The 21,585-nt window shown below is 43.5% G+C and overlaps 1 protein-coding gene across 2 annotated transcripts in view; it reads right to left on the reverse strand.

Moving 5' to 3' along the window:
- The window catches only part of rabgap1l (RAB GTPase activating protein 1-like), a 268,209-nt gene that overhangs the window by 73,967 nt on the left and 172,657 nt on the right, over positions 1 to 21,585 (reverse strand). For both annotated transcript variants that reach the window (XM_055642029.1, XM_055642027.1), the window contains exon 18: positions 4,662 to 4,703. In XM_055642029.1, coding sequence (XP_055498004.1) covers positions 4,662 to 4,703 — 42 coding nt within the window. The remainder of the gene's footprint in view (positions 1 to 4,661; positions 4,704 to 21,585) is intronic.

The following is a 21,585-nucleotide window of genomic DNA, read 5'->3' on the forward strand; positions in this document are numbered from 1 at the left end:
ACTACAGCCTCCACCACTAGTTCAGTCCATGGAAGCTCATTCCAATTTATTTTTAAATGATAAAATGAACCTGCCACCACCACCTTCACTGGAAGCTCATTCCACACAGCCACCACTCTCTGAGTAAAGAAGTTCCCCCTCATATTACCCCTAAACTTCTGTCCCTTAATTCTCATGTCATGTCCCCTTGTTTGAATCTTCCCTACTCTCAGTGGGAAAAGCTTATCCACGTCAACTCTGTCTATCCCTCTCATCATTTTAAAGACCTCTATCAAGTCCCCCTTAACCTTCTGAGAATAAAGCCCTAACTTGTTCAACCTTTCTCTGTAACTTAGTTGCTGAAACCTGAGCCCATCTGAAAGACATGCAAATTGATAGATTATTTGACAAATGTTGTGCCCCTGGTGAAGGTGGGCAGTGTTGATGTGATGAGGATTGGTTGCAGGGAAAATTAGTGGGAGAATGGGACTGCTCCGAGTGTGGGCTTGGATTTAAAGGGTCAAATAGTCTCTTTCGATGTGGTCAAATAGTCTCTTTTGTTTCGGTAAGGCAATGTGGACATTTTACTGGGCCCCTGCAAGGCATTCAGTAAATACACACTGTAGCCATGGTAAAGAAATGAAGGGAGGATGCGAAGTATAAAGTGCAAATCAGGATTTCTTTCCAAGTGACTTTGTCTGGTTGGGAAGGTGCTAAACGCGAGTCTGATTGGAACTACATTCATCCAGGCAAGTGGACAGACTTCATCACAGACGTGCATGGTGTCCTATAGGCTTCAAGAAGTGGGTGAGTCACTCACTGCCGGACTCAGCCGCTGACCTGCTCATGGAACCACAATGCTTGCATTACTACTTTAATTAAGTTTCAAATCAATTTTTAAATTCAATTATGAAATGTGCTTGTTGCTGATAAGGCCGACATTTTGTGGCAAGTTGCCCCAATACAGACAAATGCATGAGTCAGGGCAGGAGGAGCAGAACGATTTGCAAGCAGGCTTCAGCACAGAGAGCAGAGAGGGCTGTATGTTCCTAGAGAGGGGCGGATGGTAGGATGGGTGGATCAGTGCTGGCTCCACTGTTGGCCTTGGGTTACGCGAAATTGAATCAAAATCCACGTTTTTTGTAAGTTTTCAGACAATACTGAGCGGATTTGTAACAAATTGCAGGAGGGCAGCATTACACTTGCAGGCAGAACCGATGATGGGCAAATACAATTGAACTCAGATAAATGTGCGGTGAAACGTTTCGGGAGGATAAATAGGATTATATTACTGGAAGGTGTGAGACCAGGTGTGGTTGCAGTTCCCAGGTCACCTGCGTGCCCCGGGACTGGCTGCAGTTCTCAGGTCGTGAAAACAAATTGAAAAAGAATACGCCTGTGGGCCAGATGATTTCGTTACGGGCCGGATTTGGCCCGTGGGCTGTAGGTTGCCGACTCCTGTCCTAGATGTCAGGCCTCATTGTGCCCCCCCCCCCCCCCCCCCCATGTTTTGAAAGCGATTTCCGCCCATGGTCCCAGGACAGATCTTCAAAGAAATGCATGCCCAAGAAATTGAAGTTAGTGACACCCTTCACCACTCTCCCATCGATGAAGACAGGTTCATGGATCCTTGGCCTCCCTCTAAAGTCATCAACAAGTTCCTTGGTCTTACTGACGTTGACAGCAAGGTTGTTGTTCTAGTACCATTCAATCAGACAATTGAGCTCCCTCCGATACTCTGACTCATCATTACCTGTAATTCATCCAACAACGATGGTGTTGTCAGTGAATTTAAAGATGGAGTTGGGATTGTGTCTGGCTACACAGTCATGGGTATCCCGTTCGTGTCTCCTGGTGTCCCATTAACAACATTCTCAGGGCGTCACCGGTCAACCTATCAGAGATATTCTCTCTACCTTATCTATCCCTTCCTATCCATCTCTGCAACTACAAACCAACTTGTTTTCTCTCTATCACTTCTGGCGAAAGGTGTTTGACACGTAATGTTAACTTTATTTCACCCTCCACATATGCTGCCTGACTGGCAAAGTGTTTCCAGCAGTATTTTTTGTTATTATTTCAGATTTGCAGTTTTTTTTAAATTTAAAAAGATGCACTCATTAATAGGATAGTTGGCTACTATAAATGGCTTCTAAGATAGCTGGGTGTTGCGAGATGTAATGGCTTAATGGGCATCAGATAGGTTGCTGGGAATGAAGTAGGGGATGGGACTGATGGAAATGATCTCTTCCTATGAATCATATAATTCTGAAATATTGCAGCTCCCAGTAGATATTCGGCGGCATTCAGTGTAGAATGAATAACTTAACATTTGCCCAAATGAACACAACTGCAACAGTTCGACCCTATCTGGGACAAAGCGAAAGCAGCCTTTCATGTCCACCAGCAGTGCATTGTGGCTGCGGTGTCTATTATCTACAAGAAGCACTGCATCAAATCACAAAGTCCTTGCAAGCAACGGATAGCTGGTTTATGGCAATGTTTCTTCTTCCAGGTTACTGTGTTACAGCTTTGGAAATATATGCCACCAAGTCTGAATGAATGCCTTTAAGCATCATATGTACAGGAACAGGGATAGAAGATTGTGGACATTGAGGGCTGCAGGGCAAGTCTGATTGAATTACATGAACAGATTTCCAAAGAAACCATATCACATGGTGTAAACAGAGCACTTACAAGGTTATTTAGGAATGGCCAAGAACAAACTGATCCAGCCACTCATCCCAGAAAAGTTCTAATCAAAGTGCCGATTGCTCAGTCGCGGGTTGAGTACAGTTAATCAAAGAGAGGCAATAGACATAGACATAGACATAGACATAGAAATTAGGTGCAGGAGTAGGCCATTCGGCCCTTCGAGCCTGCACCGCCATTCAATATGATCATGGCTGATCATCCAACTCAGTATCCCGTACCTGCCTTCTCTCCATACCCCCTGATCCCCTTAGCCACAAGGGCCACATCTAACTCCCTCTTAAATATAGCCAATGAACTGGCCTCAACTACCCTCTGTGGCAGAGAGTTTCCAGAGATTCACCACTCTCTGCGTGAAAAAAGTTCTTCTCACCTCGGTTTTTAAAGGATTTCCCCTTTATCCTTAAGCTGTGACCCCTTGTCCTGGACTTCCCTAACATCGGGAACAATCTTCCTGCATCTAGCCTGTCCAACCCTTAAGAATTTTGTAAGTTTCTATAAGATCCCCTCTCAATCTTCTAAATTCTAGAGAGTATAAACCAAGTCTATCCAGTCTTTCTTCATAAGACAGTCCTGACATCCCAGGAATCAGTCTGGTGAACCGTCTCTGCACTCCCACTATGGCAATAATGTCCTTCCTCAGATTTGGAGACCAAAACTGTACGCAACTGTACTGTATCCATGTACCTGTCTAACTGTTTCTTAAACGTTGGGATAGTCCCAGCCTCAACTACCTCCACTGGTAGCTTGTTCCATACACCCACCACCCTCTGTGTGAAAAAGTTGCCCCTCAGATTCCTATTAAATCTTATCCCCTTCACCTTGAACCTGTGTCCTCTGGTCCTCGATTCCCCTACTCTGGGCAAGAGACTCTGTGCATCTACCCGATCTATTCCTCTCATGATTTTGTACACCTCTATAAGATCTCCCCTCATCCTCCTGCACTCCATGGAATAGAGACCCAGCCTACTCAACCTCTCCCTGTAGCTCACCCCTCTAGTCCTGGCAACATCCTCGTAAATCTTCTCTGAACCCTTTCCAGCTTGACAACATCTTTCCTATAACATGGTGCCCAGAACTGAACACAATATTCTAAATGCGGTCTCACCAACGTCTTATACAACTGCAACATGACCTCCCAACTTCTATACTCAATACTCTGACTGATGAAGGCTAAAGTGCCAAACGAGAGGGAGAAGGTGGCATCTCTCATCACATACCCCCACCATCCTGGCCCTGCCCTCTTCGCACCCACCGGGCAGGAGGTACACAAACCTCAAGACCACCGCACCAGGTTCAGGAACACAAATCCCACCCCTGGGACAGACCAGCAGGGACCAGCAGGGACCAGCAGGGACCAGCAGGGACCAGCAGAGACCAGCAGAGACCAGCAGGGACCAGCAGGGACCAGCAGGGACCAGCAGGGACCAACAGGGACCAACAGGGACTTGTTTAATGTTTTGTTTGAACTTGGTGGTGGTGAATCTATGGAATTCTTTGCCACAGACGGCCGTGGAGGCCACAAGTCAGTGGATATATTCAAGGTAGAGAATAGCAGGATGAGTTCAATTCATTACACATGTGTGTGATAAAGTATCCAATTGATCTAGAAAGTGTATTAGCTGCACCACCTCAGAGAGTAATTCAACAATTGTGGGTATCTAATATTACAACAGGATATAATCGACTGGGAAAGTGGGCCATGGAACGGTAGATGGAGTTTAACTTGAAGTGTGAAGTGTTGCATTTTGGCGAGTTAAACCAGGTCATAAACAGTAAATGGCAGTGCCCTGCATGGACTGATCCTATTACAAAGGCTTTCAAATGTTGATTTAAACAGATCAATCTGACTCCACCTCTGGAAATGTTTGTTCCAGTTTAGTGGATGAAAGCTGTTGGAATAGACAAGGAAACAATCTTGAACAGACTTTAAATAGTAGTAAGTATTTGTTTCGACGTTCCCATCTTACCTTTAGTAGAGCCAGGGCCACATTGAAAATGACACTCAATCCCTGAGAAAAACAGAAAAGGGAAGCCATGTTAAAATTCAAACATAACCTTGGTTCCTTTAACACACACCACAGTAGAGAAAGTTTAGGACAATGCCTCAGGGTCGCCCGATCAAAAGCCCCCTGCTTTCACACCAATGTTGTCTTTCAGTTTCCCAGTTCCCTACCTCCAACAGTCATCTTTTTGTGGCCTTGCCTTTCCACATCTCAGAAGTTCCTCTAGTTTTCCAATTCTGGCTGAACGTCTGACACTTCACCTCCTCATTTTAGCCGCCTTAGACCTATACCTGAAATTTCCTTCCTACTTTTCTCTCCACCTGTTAAGATTATCCTCAAAATCTGACTGATCACCGCCCTTTGACACATTGTGCTTATTTGGTTACTGGCACCATGGTGAAAAACCACGGGAGGTTTCACTACAACAAACATACAGAATATAGGAGCAACGTAAACATTTTGTCCCAGTCGCTCTCTGAAAGTGGCTCTCTTAGTGTCCCTGGCTCTTTGGACTGACTGCACTTCACACGTCAGCTTCTACTTCGACATGTAGAAGTTGAATTTGACCTTACAGAGGTTAATAAAATCTTGAGGAGTACAGATTTGAGGGTAATTAGCCAGACTCTTTTCCCCAGGGTAGGGGAGTTAAAGAATTGAGGGCATTGGTTTGTGAGACGGGAAAGATGTGAAAAAGCACACAAAGGGTGGTGGGCATGTGAAATGAGCTGGCCGAGGAAATGATGGACGCAGGTATGATGACCACATTTAAAAGACACTTGTACAGGTACATGCATGGGAAAGGTTTGGAGGGATATGGGCCAGACACAGGCCAGTGGGACTAGCTCAGTTGGGCAACATTGTCAATATGGATGAGACGGGCATGCGCTTTCCAGCTTAAAGACAGTGACTGAGTATCTGTCAGAGAGTTTGGTTGTAACACGGCTACGAAACCTGCTTTTGTCTCTGCTTTGGCCATATTAACATATTAACCCATTCACCTTTTTTGATACATTTCAGGATCTTGAAATTGCTGCCTCGGCCAGCAATTATTGCCCATCAGATATTAGTAGAAAGCCCCTGAAATCTTTCTGTAGAATGCTCTCCCACATTGCTATTAGTTTAGTTTAAAGATACAGTGCTGAAACAGGCCCCTGTCCCCGCTGACCAGCGATCCATGCACACAAGCACTGGGGACAATTTACAATTTTACCGAAGCCAATTAACCTACAAACCTGTACGTCTTTGGAGTGTGGGAGGAAACCGGAGATCCCAGAGAAAACCCACACAGGTCACAGGGAGAATGTACAAACTCCGAACAGACAGCACCCACAGTCAGGATTGAACCCTGGTCTCTGATGCTATAAGGCAGCAACTCTACTGCTGCAACCACTATGCTATTGGGGAGGGGTGTTCTGGGATTTAGATCTAGTTATGATAAAGGTCCAGTGATATATTTTCAAGTCAGGGGAACCTGTACGTGCTGGTGTTTCCATGCATCTGCTGCCTTTCTTCTCCTTAGGGGTCAAGGCTGTAAATTTTGGGAGATGGTTTTTTTGGGAGAATCTGGGCAAATAAGTGCAATGCATTTCGTAGACACAAACACCGCAGTCACTCTGCACACAAGCTGTATTGTTACTGGAGAGTAACAAGTCCATCACACTTCTGATGTCTTTACTTTACATTAGAGATTTAGAGATACAGCATGGAAACAGGCCTTTCGGCCCACCGAATCCACGCCAACCAGCGATCACCACAGACACTAGCACTATCATACACACTAGGGACAATTTACAATCTTCAGAAGCCATGTAACCTATAAACCGGTATGTCTTTGAGAGGTCAGTTCAAGAGTCTGATAACTACGGGGAAGCAGCTATTCCTGAATCAGGTGGTGTGTGCTTTCAAGCTTTTGTGCTGAGCAGGCAGTAACTTCATTTATTTAAAAAAAGGTTGCAATGTTAGCAGAAAACTAAACGTGTAAATTAGAGCAACCCGACCACATATCTACTCACATCCAAACCACAAAAGATGAGTTTTGCAATTAATTTTAATATATAGAAAGTTAATTGTGGGAATTAAAACTGGTTGTTATTCAGTGCCAGAGAGCGTTGTTGGAGAATGCAGTGACCGCTGTAATGATCTGCAACAATGGCCGAATTACCATTGTTAGTCAATCTTTTTGTGTCTAATTTGCATACAAAACTAGCAAGCATTTAAGAAATGCTTGATACTCTTACAAAACCTGACAATGATACAACAAATTTCTAAATAATAATGCAAAATCATTGTACCACAACCGGTTTAATATGGATACATCTTAAAGAAACAGGTTTTATCAGTCGCTGTCTTCATTATCACCTTGCAACATAATGTGATACCCCAAAGTTAAAATTTTGCTGTTGAGTAATTTTTATATAAATGGTGTCTTTTTCTGTAATATAAAGTGTTAATTGTTGTTTTTGTGGCATTATAAAACAACAATAGAATACCAATAGGTGGGCACTGCAAAAGGAAAATCATTTGTCTTGACATGGAGGGGTTAGAGGGGTAGAAAGCCAGAGGTGAAGGAGGCAGAGTCAGAATTATACAGCACAGAAACACACCCTTCAACCCAATTTGCTCATGCCGGCTAAAATGCCCTATGTAAGCTAGTCCCATTTGGCCAGGTTTGACCCATATCCCTCTTAACCTTTCCTCTCCGTGTACCTGACACCCTTTTGTCTCCTTTTTGTCTCTAGCCTTTGTCACATCCCACCTATCTGCCGATCGAACCCCTTGTCTGTATCCACATATCTCGTGCCAGGCTTGTCCCACCCCCACCTCTTTTGCAGCTTTCTTCCCCCAGACTATAATCAGTCTAAATGGTCCTGACCCAAAATGCTGTCTATGTATTCCCTCCACTGATGCTGCCTGACTCACTGAGTTCCTCGTGCACTTTGTGTTTTACTCAATTAAAAGAGGACACACCTGATCATTGTCTCAGTGCATTTCAGGGAAGGTTGCTGACAACATATTGGCTGCTGTGTTTCTTACAATTTTAATGTATTTCATTCCTGCAAGGTGCTGTGTGACATTTGGGAGGTTGTGAACGGTGAGTGCTAAATGCCTGGCTTGTTCATTGGCAATCATGCAGGACTGTGCCACTGTCAGTCTCCCAGTGAATCCCCAGAGAATACGGCCACCAGGAATTCATCGATGTAAAAAAGATACATGCACCCTCACAAATCATTGAACAATCATATCCAGCCCGTCTGCTGAAAATAACAAACCAATGGTTACCTCATCACTCAAAGTTGCTCTATATGAGAGCACAACTAGAGGGAGCCAAGGAGCTGTTCAATCAGAGAAGTATGCCACTGAATTCATGACGTACACTAGAACACAGGCATATTAGTAATGCTGGATTGCTACTACAACTTCATGAGATAGGGCAAAGCTCCTTTTAAAAAAAAATAATTGTTTGATGCCATCTTCCACATAAAAAAATACAATGACAGTGGGTGTAACATTCCAGTGGGTCAGGATGGGAAGGGTATGTGCCCAAATGCAAGACTATGTTTCCTCTTCCACAGATGCTTCCTGACTTGCTTCCTCTCCTTCGAGTGCTGAATGACACCATGATTCTGATCCACGGACCTAACTTTCCCTTCATTGAAAGTGCTGATTTTAATTAAAGTACAGTTCCACTGCACCCAGCCCCTTCGTCTGCTGATGTGTGATGACACAGCCACAGGCCTCCATCACACCCCTTCAGTTGTGACGATTATTGGCTGCAGTCCCATGTTTGGGCTCATCCTGTATCCTTGCAGGCAGTAAGTAAGCTCCAACTGGCTAGAAAGTGCCAGGACTTGGTGTCAGGCCCATCACTGCATCCTATAGACTTGAATGGCTTGGACTAAAAAAGGTTCCAGTGAGTTTAAGTTCAAGTGAGTTTATTGTCATGTGTCCCTGATAGGACAATGAAATTCTTGCTTTGCTTCAGCACACAGAACACAGTAGGCATTGACTACAAAACACATGAATAAATAAACTGATAAAGTGCAAATAACAGATAATGGGTTATTAATGTTCAGAGTTTTGTCCGAGTCAGGTTTAAACTGGAAGAGTGTAACGTCAGGAGATGCTCAAGATCCTCAGATGGACCTGTACCGTACGTGACTTGGACAGGGAGATCAATTTTCATCCAGACAGTAGAAGTATTTCAAGGACAGCAAGGAACCTATGCAAAAAAACAAAGTTCTAGAGGAACTCCACAGGTCAGGCAGTGGAGGGAGAGAAATGAGACAGCCGACTTTTCAGGTCAGGACCCTTCCTCAGACCGGCAAAAATGATGCGACTCATACCGAACAAGGAAATCGAGAAGGAATGTAGATCAAAGCGAGGAGGAGCTTAAAATGTTTTAGTGCAAAGCATTGATTCCAAGCATCAATGGAATGCTGAATAAGGAGGAAGAGAAGTTGATCCGGCTATGCAGTGTAAATAGCCTCCAGCTATAGAAAATCCAGGGAGATACGCAACTATTAAAGAGCAACCGTCTGTTGGGTTAAAGGCAAGGATAGAACAGAGCTACACAATCCACAAAGCCGCTTACTGTGAAGCAATCTTTGAAACCCACAAGGAATGGGAAACCCAATTGTAAATTGTTACTGAATTATGAGGTAACAGGAGTTCAATTTAAAGGTACATTAGATCCATTAAGATGCAAATCCATGTCTGTCCCTGCACCAGCTGACAGAAAAACCTGAATTAATCCAACTGCCCCACCCCTAGCTCTGTACACTCCCTCAATATGGCAGGCAGAATGGCAGGCAGTGACTAGTGGGGTACCGCAAGGCTCGGTGCTGGGACTGCAGCTATTTACAATATAAATCAATGATTTGGATGAAGGGATTCAAAGTAACATTAGCAAATTTCCAGATGACACAAAGCTGGGTGGCAGTGTAAACTATGAGGAGGATGCTATGAGAATGCAGGGTGACTTGGACAGGTTGGGGGAGAGGGCAGATGCATGGCAGATGGTTTAATGCGGATAAATGTGAGGTTATCCACTTTGGTAGCAAAAACAGGAAGGCAGATTACTATCTAAATGGCGTCAAGTTGGGAAAAGGGCAAGTACAACAGGATCTGGGGGTCCTTGTTCATCAGTCTATAAAAGTAAGCATGCAGATACAGCAGGCAATGAAGAAAGCGAATGGCATGTTGGCCTTTATAACAAGACAAAACGAATATAGGAGCAAAGAGGTCCTTCTGCAGTTATACAGAGCCCTAGTGAGACCACACCTGGAGTATTGTGTGCAGTTTTGGTCCCCTAAATTGAGGAAGGACATTCTTGCTATTGAGGGAGTGCAGCGTAGGTTTACAAGGTTAATTCCCGGGATGGCGGGACTGTCATATGCTGAGAGAAAGGAGCACCTGGGCTTGTACACTCTGGAGTTTTGAAGGATGAGAGGGTATTTTATTGAAACATACAAGATTGTTAAGGGTTTGGACACGCAGGAAACATTTTCCCGATGTTGGGGGAGTCCAGAACCAGTGGCCACAGTTTAAGAATAAGGAGTAAGCCATTTAGAACGGAGACGGGGAAACACTTTTTCTCACAGAGAGTGGTGAATCTGTGGAATTCTCTGCCTCAGAGGGCGGTGGAGGCAGGTTCTCTGGATGCTTTCAAGAGAGAGCTAAATAGGGCTCTTAAAAAAAAAAAGTGGAGTCAGGGAATATGGGGAGAAGCCAGGAACGGGGTACTGATTGGGGATGATCAGCCATGATCACATTGAATGGCGGTGCTGGCTCTAAGGGCCGAATTGCCTACTCCTGCACCTATTGTCTATAATATCACATACATACCAATGTTTCTGTTAAAAGATGCAACAGTCTCTGCCCCCATCAGCACAGGAGGCCACTCAGTCCATGTGCCAGCACCCACAATGCTGTAAATGATTGCTCTTCAAGTGCCTGACCAATTCATTTCTTGATGTTCTAGTGGAATCTGTCGCCACCACCCATTCATCTTGTGCATTCCATATCTTAAAGACCATCCCCACAATTAAATCTCATTTTCACCCCTTGTCAGAGTTATTCAGCATGGAAACAAGTCCTTCAGCCCAATTTGTCAATGCCAACTAGATTTTACAACTAAAATTTGTCCTATTTGCTTGTGTTTGCCTCATATCATTCTAAACCTTTTCTATCCGTGTACCTGTCCAAATGTCTTTGAGACATTGCTGTTGGACCTGCCTCAACAGCTTTCCTTGGCAGTTTGTTTCATATTGGCTCTACTTCTTTTGCTCATTGCTTTAAATCTATGATCTCTGGTTATCGAAGAGTTTCACAGAAGAAGCAGTTTCTCTTTTCTTGTTTAATCATAATTTCCTCAACTGTGAGCAGCTTTCCTCAGAAGATTCTTGGAAAGCTTGGCTTTCTCTCCACCTTTTTGTCTTTGCGAGGCACTGACCACAGATTTGGAACTAAATGCTGGTAGACGTTTCCCTTTATACACCCTGCCAGCATTTCTTTTCTTTTCTCTGTTCTACCTCCTCCCTTAAGCATCATTTACACCTCATAGTTTTGAGTAGCTTTGTCTGTGGAAACAAGGAACTGTAGTTGCTGGTTTACAAAAAAAACCGACAAAGTGCGGGAGTTACTCAGCAGGTCAGGCAGCATCTCTGGAGAACATGGATAAGTGACCTTTTGGGTCAGGACTAAAGAAGGGTCCCGAACTGAAACGTCACCCGTCTGGGTTCTCCAGAGATGCTGCCTGACCAGCACTGTGTCATACTTTATCATTTGGTTCTTTTACCTAATCTTAGTTTTAATCTCTGTATTCTTCTGAAACGACCATTAGATCGTTTACAGCATTATATGTATTTCCTACACTAATCAACTTGTTCATGAAGTTTAAGTTTAGTTTATTGTCATATGTACTGAGGTACAATGACAAGCTTTTGTTGCGTGCTAACCAGTCAGTGGAAAGACAATACATGATTACAATCCAGCCGCTCACAGTGTACAGATACGTAATAAAGGGAATAACGTTTAGTGTACAGATATGTGATAAAGGGAATAATGTTTAGTGCAAGATAAAGTCCAGTGAAGTCCGATTAAAAATGGTCTGGGGATCTCTAGTGAGATAGAAAGTAGCTCAGGACTGCTCTCTAGTTGTGGATAGGATGGTCCAGTTGCCTGATCATGAGAATTTCCCCCAAAGAGGGGCAAACGTTCCCCGTGAAGCTTGACTCTACACACAAGGGATTTTCTTCATTCCAGGCAGATGCTATCTCGGCAGACAACCCTTCCCATGTCTCTCTGACTGCATTGCCTCCACGTAAATGTCTCCTCCCATACCAGCCCTGCAACATTCCTGCCTATTCTTCTTTTGTTCAGATGTCTCTATCAATGCTTGCAGCAATTTCAAGATGGCAAAACCTGTGGCCTAGCTTTCTCCATACAAGTTTAACCAATTTGATCCATGCCATTAGTTTCAATGCCAACTGTATCTTTTCGCTGCACTGCTTTTCATTGCAGAAATGTTCCGCTGTTGTAAAAGGAATAGGTGATGACTGCAAAGAATACTATCCATGTTCAAGATTTAATTTCCACCAAGGAAATTGTGTTTAGTTTCATTAGTTTAATTTAGTTTCATTCAGGCCACCATACATACTCAACCATCGTAACCCATTGTCAGGCATCTATGACAGGATAATATTTCTGTCCCAACATTAAATATCCCCTATCATTATCATTCCTCTACTCAGTGTCACAATTTTGCTTAGTCCAACCCTGAAATAATTGATTACCTACCTCAGTACTGCACATCATATAGACATTCCTCATCTATTCCATCATTCAAGTCCTCTTTCTCTCTACCATCCAAGTCAACAATCACATCCTGCTCTCTATGTATTCTAACACTGCTTCAATTGATCACATGTTCCAGGTCCAGATCCTCTGGCAGCTACGTTGTGGAGACACTTTCTGAACCGAGAGATCTTGAGCAGTATAAACCTACAGTGGCACACACTTCCAACACCAAGACCCACTGAGGAAACATGACAAGACACTGTGTTGGAGTAACCCAGCAGGTCAGGCAGCATCTCTGGAGAACATAGATAGGTGACGTTTCAGGTTAGCACCCTTTTTCAGACTGAAGTTAGGCTGGGTTGGAATGCAGAGAGTCCTGACCCGAAACGTCATCAATCTGTTCTCCAGAGATGCTGCGTGACACGCTGAGTTACACCAGCACTTTGTTTCTCTTTTTGTAAACCATCGTCTGCAGTTCCTTGTTTCTAACACGAAGGAAACCTGATGGTTCATACATTTAACCAGAAATATTAACCATCACAAATCTTCCCTGCCCTGCACAGCTGTGTTCCACCCAATTCAACATGTAATTAATTTGTTTCTTGAATCACTAGAGCCAAACCCTTATAAGAATCAAATTAATTGTATTCCCTTCACCACTGTATGAAAACAAACTTTGATCCAACTGTACCTCCCGAGTAGTTGAATTGCCACTCAAATCGAGTTGTCACAGTCGAGGGAACGCTGTTTCATTCTCACCGATGTCCGTATCGGTTATACAATACACCCACTGCCACCGCTGAGGGGAATGCTAAGCCAAACCTTATAAGATTTATCAATACATCATTGTAAAGCTCCCTTCTCCACTGTATGAAAACAAAACTTTGATCCAACTGTACCTCCTGAGGAGTTGAATTGCCACTCAAATCGAGTTGTCACAGTCGAGGGAACGCTGTTTCATTCTCACCGATGTCCGTATCGGTTATACAATACACCCACTGCCACCGCTGAGGGGAATGCAGCCACTCAGAGAACAGCTAACTGAACCTCCTACATGGCAAACTACACCACTTATCCAATTAAATGAGTTATTGCTCGGGCCAACCCATTGTTAAGATGCTAGCTAAATATTCAACGCTTCATACTAGATACCGAAAATGAAGACACCCAATAAAGCTAATAAAGGAGAAGTCCATTCTCATTATGATAAATGTTTTCCTGAGGCTGAACTCCACTTATTTCTTGGGCTTCCCCCTGCACGTCTCTCAAAACTCAAGATTCTGGTAGCAAGGGTGAGGCGTAATTGACAGCAAAATGGACTTTCTGATATACTAACAGAAAAGAGCTAAAAAAGAATATCGAGGGCAGTCAGGGTGGATGGATCAAATGATCCCCATCTACATTACTTTCATGACCTTAATTATTATGATATGGTTACATGTCCTTTTTTTCACTTATGAGGCAGACTGAATTACCTCTTCATATTCTTAGCACTTAAATTCCACAAGAAGTGACTTTCAATGTCTCACTCCCTACAGCTAACCTTGAATCAGCTTTTGAGATCAGTTTGCAAGATGAAGTTTAAGGTTAAGAAAGGGTGTGCTTAAAGTTTGTGCATGATTAAACGTGCCTGGAAGCTTTTATACTGCAGACATTAGACAAGAAAAGCCCTAAATCTTCTGTCAATTTCACAGCAAGGCTCGTGGTGCTTGGTGTGAAATCATGCCACCCACTTGTGAACTAATGTGCAATTACATACAGAAGTTGGCATGTTGTTGATGGAGAAGTGATGCTTGGCTTCATTCACATCTCTCACCATTAATTGGCATGATATTCCTATACTTTCCACAAGAATCTGTTGTCGTTCCTAGTCAGAGCACCCATTTGGTAATACAATAAGAGTATATGCTTACACAGAAAACGAACGATTGGACGGGAAGAGTAAATACAAGATCGTTTTCAAGATCAGCATGTTGAGTTATTAAACACGAAACAGTCCATTTTAGATCTAGTAGTGCGCTTTGAGGACGGGTTCATCAAGATTAGAGAAGAATTATCATAACATGTTGGAATTTTATATTAAAGGGCCTGTCCTGCTAACGTGACCTTTCAGCAACTGTCTTCAACCTCCAAGCTCGAGGGCACTCGCCTGAAAAAACTCGAGCTGGATCGACCGTCAGCGATGAAACCGCGAACTGGATCGATCGATCGATCGACCGCACACACACACACACACACACACATCGCAAAGGCGGGGGCCAGGGAAAGTGGGGAAGCACTGTCTGAATGGGGGAGAAGGGGGGGGTGGGGAGAAGGGGGGGGGGGGGGGGGGGGGGGGGGGGGGGGGGGGGGGGGAAAGAAGGAGAAAGAGTGGAGACACCCAAGAAGCCAGACAACTTTTAATAATATTTAGCGGGCATTTAACTTTACCAGTCGGTTTTCCTTGATTCTGAGAACTCCAATGAGTCAATTAAAATGATTGCCTACGGCTACCTCGACTGCCTATAACTACATGGCGACCTCACTAACACTGCATTACGAGTTCAAAAGAACCATGCCGACCAATTTGTACTTGCAGAAATTTTTTCAGCATGCTGAAAATTTTTCCTCGACCAAACTGCGAGTATGCAGGAACTTCCCTCGAGCATGAAGGAGAGTTACAGTGACCTCCTAGGACCATGTGTCGACCATGCTGCGAGTTTGTGGCGAGCGCAAACTTTTCTAAACTCGCAAATTAGGTTGCCATAGTGGGACAGGCCCTTTGGATATAAAGTGATTTAGTTTAAATTTTAATGGAGCAATCTATGTTAGTATGAAGCATGACTGACAATGGTAGTTTAGGTAACAGCTATGAAAGTGGTCAAGAATGGTCAGACAATTAAAGAATTAAGATTTAGTTTACAACAAAAACATAACTTAAAGGCACAAGGATCCAACAGGAAAATGTGTTCAAAAACTTCTAACAAGGTTGAAGATGGTATTAGATCAGATTGGAGGAAGGGGCAGAGTGAAAGATAATCAAATTTATTGATGATAGGAAGATGACAGGAAGAGATGGACGGGCAGGTTGTGCTGAGGATATTTAGACTCTGCATAGAATATAGATAGGGTGAATGAGTAGAAGAAAACATGACCAAATGGAGTTTACTGTGGGAAAATGTAAGATCGTGTACCTTGGTAAGAGGAATCTAAAGGGGCTGTCCCACTGCGGCGACCTAATTCCCCATTTTAGAAGAGTTTGCCCTCGACTCATACTCGCAGCATGGACGACACGAGGTCCTAGGAGGTCTTTGTAACTCTCCTTCATGTTCGAAAGTAGTTCCCACGTCCTCGAGGCCTCAGCTAGGTCACGGCGTATTTTTCAACATGCTGAAAAATGCCCGCGAGTAAAAAAAGATCGCCAAAGAAAAAAAATCAATATTTTTTTACTCGTAGGTTTAGTCGAGGTAGGTCATAGTAGGTCGGCGTGCTATCCTAGGCAATCGAAGGTAGTCGAAGGTAAAGCTTGTTGAGAAAAAAAACGTAAGTAAACCGACCGGTAATGTTAAATGCCCGCTAAACTTTATTAAACGTTGTCTGGCTTCTTAAAAGTGTCTCCATTGCTTCTCCCCCCCTTCTCCCCCCTTCTCTCCTTCTCTACCCCTCTCCCCCCCTTCTCCATAAAGGACTTATCGTACTGTGCCAGCCGTCTTTTACCTTCCTGTTCATCGCTGATGTGAATTTCAGACAGCGCTTCCCCGCTTTCCCTGGCCCCCGCCTTTGTGATGCGTTTGTGTGTGAGTGTGAGTGTGAGTGTGTGTGTGTGTGTGTGTGTGTGTGTGTGTGAGCGCAGATGGTCGATCCAGCTCATAGTTTCATCGTTGACGGTCGATCCAGCTCGAGGTTTTTCAGCCCTCGAGCTTGAAGGTCGAAGACAGTCGCTGAAATGCCGCATCAGTGAGACAGGCCCTTAAAGGCACAATATTATCTAAATGGAGCAACTGTGCAAATGAATGAAGTACAGAGGAATCTAGGTGTTCTTTTGCTTGAAACTCAGAAATATAGTAGGCAGATGCAGCAAGTAGTTAGAAAAGCAAATGGCATATTATCATTTCTTGCAAGGATTTGGAATTTAGAAATAGAGAAGAATTATAACATTTATACAGGGTAATGGTGAGGCCACATTTGGGAGTATTGTGCACTGTTTTGGTCCCCTGACTTAAGAAAAGATAAACTAGCACAGGAGTTCAAAGAAGATCCACCAGGCATGAGAGGGTCCTGGGGTGAGAGGGTCTTCCTTTCACAATCTACATAAAAGTACGTTCTGAATTCTTGGGAGTGTTAAAGAATAAGGCAATTTTATTGAAGAGTGTAAGGCCTGAGGACGCATAGCAGGGTCGGTGTCAAAATGAGTGGGAGTATATCAATAGAGGTGACATAGAGGATAGCAAATCTCTGGAATTCACTATCCCGCAGGGTTATGGAAGTTAAATTGCTGGAAGTATTTTAAGAGGAGGTAGATACATTTTTGAAAGATTGGGGAGATTGAGGATCTTCCATAGGGCAGATGTGGCCTGAGGCAGTTCATCCATGATCATATTGAATCATTTTGTGTTCTAGTGAAGAAAAAGCCATTTAATATTATGAACAAAAAGCAGCTAACTTGAGTATTGGGAACATTTCATGATTCAGCAAAGATAGACCACCACAGGTGACAATGGTAATACTGATTAACTAAGTCAAGTTAAAACTAAAAATAATTAAAATGCTCAACTACTTTCTTTGTTGAGTGCTTGCTTTAAAATTCCAGTAAAGATCACTAGAGGGCACTGGTACACAAGTACCAGGTGACACACTACTGGATGGACTTAACTTCAGAGACTCGGTTCAAGGTGATAAAAGTACCAAATATTGTTTTCTTTTCTTTTAGGGATATTTTTAAATACAGTTTTTTACGTGAAATAAATAATTCCATTCTTCAACAACGATAAAGTGGGATTGATGTAGAGTTTTGAAAATGTGATGCACAACTTTGAAAATGACAATTGAGAAAGGGATAGATCATGTGAGTGAGAGAATGTGAGCAAGTGGGAATGTGTGCATGCGTCTGTGAGTGTGAGAGTGAGTGAGTGAGTGAATGCGAGTGCATGAGTGAATGTGCATACATGTGAGTGTGTGTGTATGTACATGGCACATGGGAGCGTATGGGAAGGTGGGGGCAATGAACTGTCCTCAGAGATTTGTACCATCTGGATATTTCGGGATGGACGGAGCCAGCTCTAGAACGTGACCCAACTGAGTTCTCCCTTTTCCCAAGAATGGTTGCCTAACTGTATCCCTTTCAAAATACTGCTTTTGTAAAAATGTTAAAAATGCAATGCACAGATGATTATAAAAACAGAAAATGCTGTACGTCTGCGAGCTATGATAGTTAATGACTCAGTTCTCATCACCACAAACACTGCCCGATCTGCTGAGCATTCCCAGCATTCTCAATTTTTATTTCCAATTTCAAGCATTTGTGTTACTTTTAGTTCAGTTTAGAGAAGCCCCCTCGCCTCACTGAATCTGCAACGACCAGCGATCCCTGTACACTAACACTATCCTACACACCAGGGACAATTTACAATTTTTACCAAAGCCAATTATCCTACAAACCTGCACATTTTTGGAATGTGGAAGGAAACCGGAACACGTGGGGAAAACCCATGCGGTCACGGGAGAATGTACAAACTTCATACAGGCATCACATGTTGTCAGGATCAAACCTGGGTCGCTGGCACTGTAAGGCAGCAGCTCTACCACTGTGCCACCATGCCACCCACTTCTGCGCGAGTGGTCGTGTTAAAATTTAGATGAAATCTTGGCCTCAATCAACGTCGTTGATTGAATTCTTGCCTCAGAGTCAAAAGTTTGTGAGTTTATGTCCCATTTCAGAAATGAGCACAAAGATCAAGACTGATATCTCAGTGTAGCACTGAGGGATGCTGCACTGTCAGAGGTGTAGTCTCTGGAGCAAGGTGCTAACTCCAGCATCTGTAACCTCTCTCAGCTGGACACAAAATTAAATCCACGTATTTTGAAGAGACACACTGGAAGTGGGGCCATCCTAGGTGTTCTGGATAATATTCATATATTCACTATATCATGAAGGCTGATTAGCTGGTCATTATAACTAGGCAGGTAATCTAGTCAGAATCACAAACTCACAAGAACTTACTGTGTGCAAGCCGACAGCTGGCTGTTCTTTCCTACATTGGAACCAAGACTACAAGCATAAAGAACGTTATTAGTTCTGAAACCGTCTGGATGACCCGAGGTTAAGAGAGGGACTATAAAATTGCAAGTTTTAGATCATATTTGGACGGTTGTGTATAATTCTGGCATAACCATTGGCACACTGAGAGATGTGAAGAAAAGATTTATGACAGTGAGAACCAGGCTGAACATTACAAGCTGAAAAGGAAGGCACATAAAAAATAAAAGGAAAAAATGGTAGGCAATATAACAGGGAACAAATTTATAGAATATAAATAGTAAGGGGCTGGTAAAAAAAAAAAATCAGGCTGATTAATGATAGAGAAGATATCTACAGTCTGTATTGAGTTGAATCTGAGCAAGCGTAAGATGTTGCAAAAGGACACAAAATGCTAGAGTAACTCAGTGGGTCAGGCAGCATTTCTGGTGTAACATGCAGACCTTTCAGGACGGGAACCTTCTTCAGACTGATTTAGGGGTGGGCGGGGGGGGGAGGAACTCGCCTGGGGGGCAGGGCAAAGTGGGGCAGTTAATTGGTGGACATGGGTGTCGGGGATTTTTGATAGGCAGATGGTTGGAACAAAGGCCAGAGGTTGAAGCAATAAGGTGTAATGCCCCTGTCCCACTTAGGAAACCTGAACATAAACCTCTGGAGACTTTGCGCCCCACCCAAGGTTTCCGTGTAGTTCCCAGAGGTTGCAGGTAGTGGAAGCAGGTAGGGAGACTGACAAAAACCTCCGGGAACCTCACAGAAACCTTGGGTGGGGCGCAAAGTCTCCAGAGGTTTCTGTTCAGGTTTGCTAAGTGGGACGGGGCATAAGGCAGTAGGGTTGAAGAGTTACAAATTGTGGAGCCAGAGGAAGGAACATGAGAGAAGAGGGAGGGGGGATATAGGTGCAAGTTCAAATGGGGCACAGGCATGGGGAGGAGGGCGGATGTTAGCGGTTACTTAAAATTGGAGAATTCAATGTTAAAACTGTATAAGATGAAGGTATACAGTTAATGGTAAGATCCTTAACAGCACTGATGTACAAAGGGATATTGGGCTCCATGTCCATAGCTCCCTGAAAGTGGCAACAAAGAGATTGGTAAGGCATATGGTATGCTTGCCTTCCTCAGTTGGTGCATCGAGTGTAAGAATCAGGAAATGATATTGCAGCTGTATAGGACTTTGGTTAGGCTCCATTTGGATATTGTGTGCAGTTCTGGTTTGCCCCATTATAGGAAGGATTTTAGTAGAGGTTTTGTAGAGGGTGCAGAAGAGGTTCGTCAGAATGCTGTTTGCATTAGAGGGTATTAGCTATAAACATGGTTGGACAAATTTGGATTGTTCTTTCTGGAGTGTCAAAGGCTGAGGGGAGATAAAAGAAGTTATGAGAGGTATAGAGAGGGTTGACAGTCAAAACCTTTTTCCCCCATGGTGGAAATGTCAAAGACAAGGGGGCATAGCTTTAAGGTGAGAGGGCCAACGTTTAAAGATGTGCTGGGCAAGTTTTTTTTTTCTAGAGAGCGGTGGGTGCCTGGAATCTACAGCCAGGGGTGGTGACGGAGGCAGATATGATGGTGGCATTTAAGAGGTTTTGTACACACATGGATATGCAGGGAATGGAGGGATATGGATCACATGCAGGCAGAGATTAGTTTAACTTGGAATCATATTCGATACAGACACTGTGGACCAATGGGCCTGTTCCTGTGCGGTACTATTCTATATTAAAACCCAACAGTGCAGAACTTCGAGATCTTCTGACCTGCCAACTTTGCATTTTGGAGGATTAACAGTACCCATTTGTCTCCTTCTTGGTCATGCCTGTGCTCTCCAGCCTCCCTCTTAGCTGTCCAGCATTCATTAGTCCTCCTCATAACCAGTCCCAGAGTCTCCAATCATGTGCTTCAAAAGTGTGCAACTTGTCTACCAAGATCAGGCTCCACCGACCCTGCAGCAGACTCACTAATTATCGCAGAGTAAATATTACCTTTCTATGACTTTGTTTTGTACAGAATCCCCATAATTTAATGCTGAGCCAACTGCGGAGCAAAAGTCACGTCAATTGACATCTGAGCTCCAATGTGTTCTGTAGTTTCACACCTCAATGCCTGAAATGTGCTGCCCAAGAGAAGTTATCCATTGTACTTTTCTATACAGCGGGCACAAAATGCATTTCAGCCCAATGAAGTGAAAACAAAAGGCGGATGTGCAGGAAAGACTTGCTATGCTTTCAGTAAATAATTCTAAGATAACACATCCTACATTGCCAAGGAAGGTGGAAATGGAGGTACGGCCACAATAACCGTCCAATCCTCCCAAAACATAGGGGAGGTGCCAACGGATTAGAAAATGGTCAAATATAACATTCTTGTTCAAAATGTGCACTGCAATCACAGAATATTCTGTTTAACATCTATGGGGAAACTTTAGAATCAATGACCTAGAAACATTGAAAGGATCTTGAAGAATTTGGTATAAATAAAAGACCGGTTAATGGTAAATAATCTAATTGATTTTTTCCATGAGGTAGCTGAGAAGGTCAGTGTAAGGAATATAGTAGATGTCATCGATATTAATTTTCAAGTGGTTGATAAAGTTCCATACACAAGCCTAGTTCACAAAGTTGTAACCTGTGGCAATAGAGTCCCAATAGATGGCTGGATAGGTGATTGGCTTAATAGGGGAAAGCAGAGAGCAATGGTGGTTTCGCAGACTGGAGGATGGGAGACAGTGGGATTCCTCTGATGTCCGTGCTGAATACGCTGCTTGTTTTAAAGGCAGATACGGATGTGGGGGGTCAAATTTTCACATCTGCAAGTGACACAAACCTTGGAAGTGTAGTGAGGAGTGACGACAAGTTTGAAC

This window comes from Leucoraja erinacea, chromosome 10 (assembly GCF_028641065.1).
Source record: "Leucoraja erinacea ecotype New England chromosome 10, Leri_hhj_1, whole genome shotgun sequence".
Taxonomy (NCBI): domain Eukaryota; kingdom Metazoa; phylum Chordata; class Chondrichthyes; order Rajiformes; family Rajidae; genus Leucoraja; species Leucoraja erinaceus.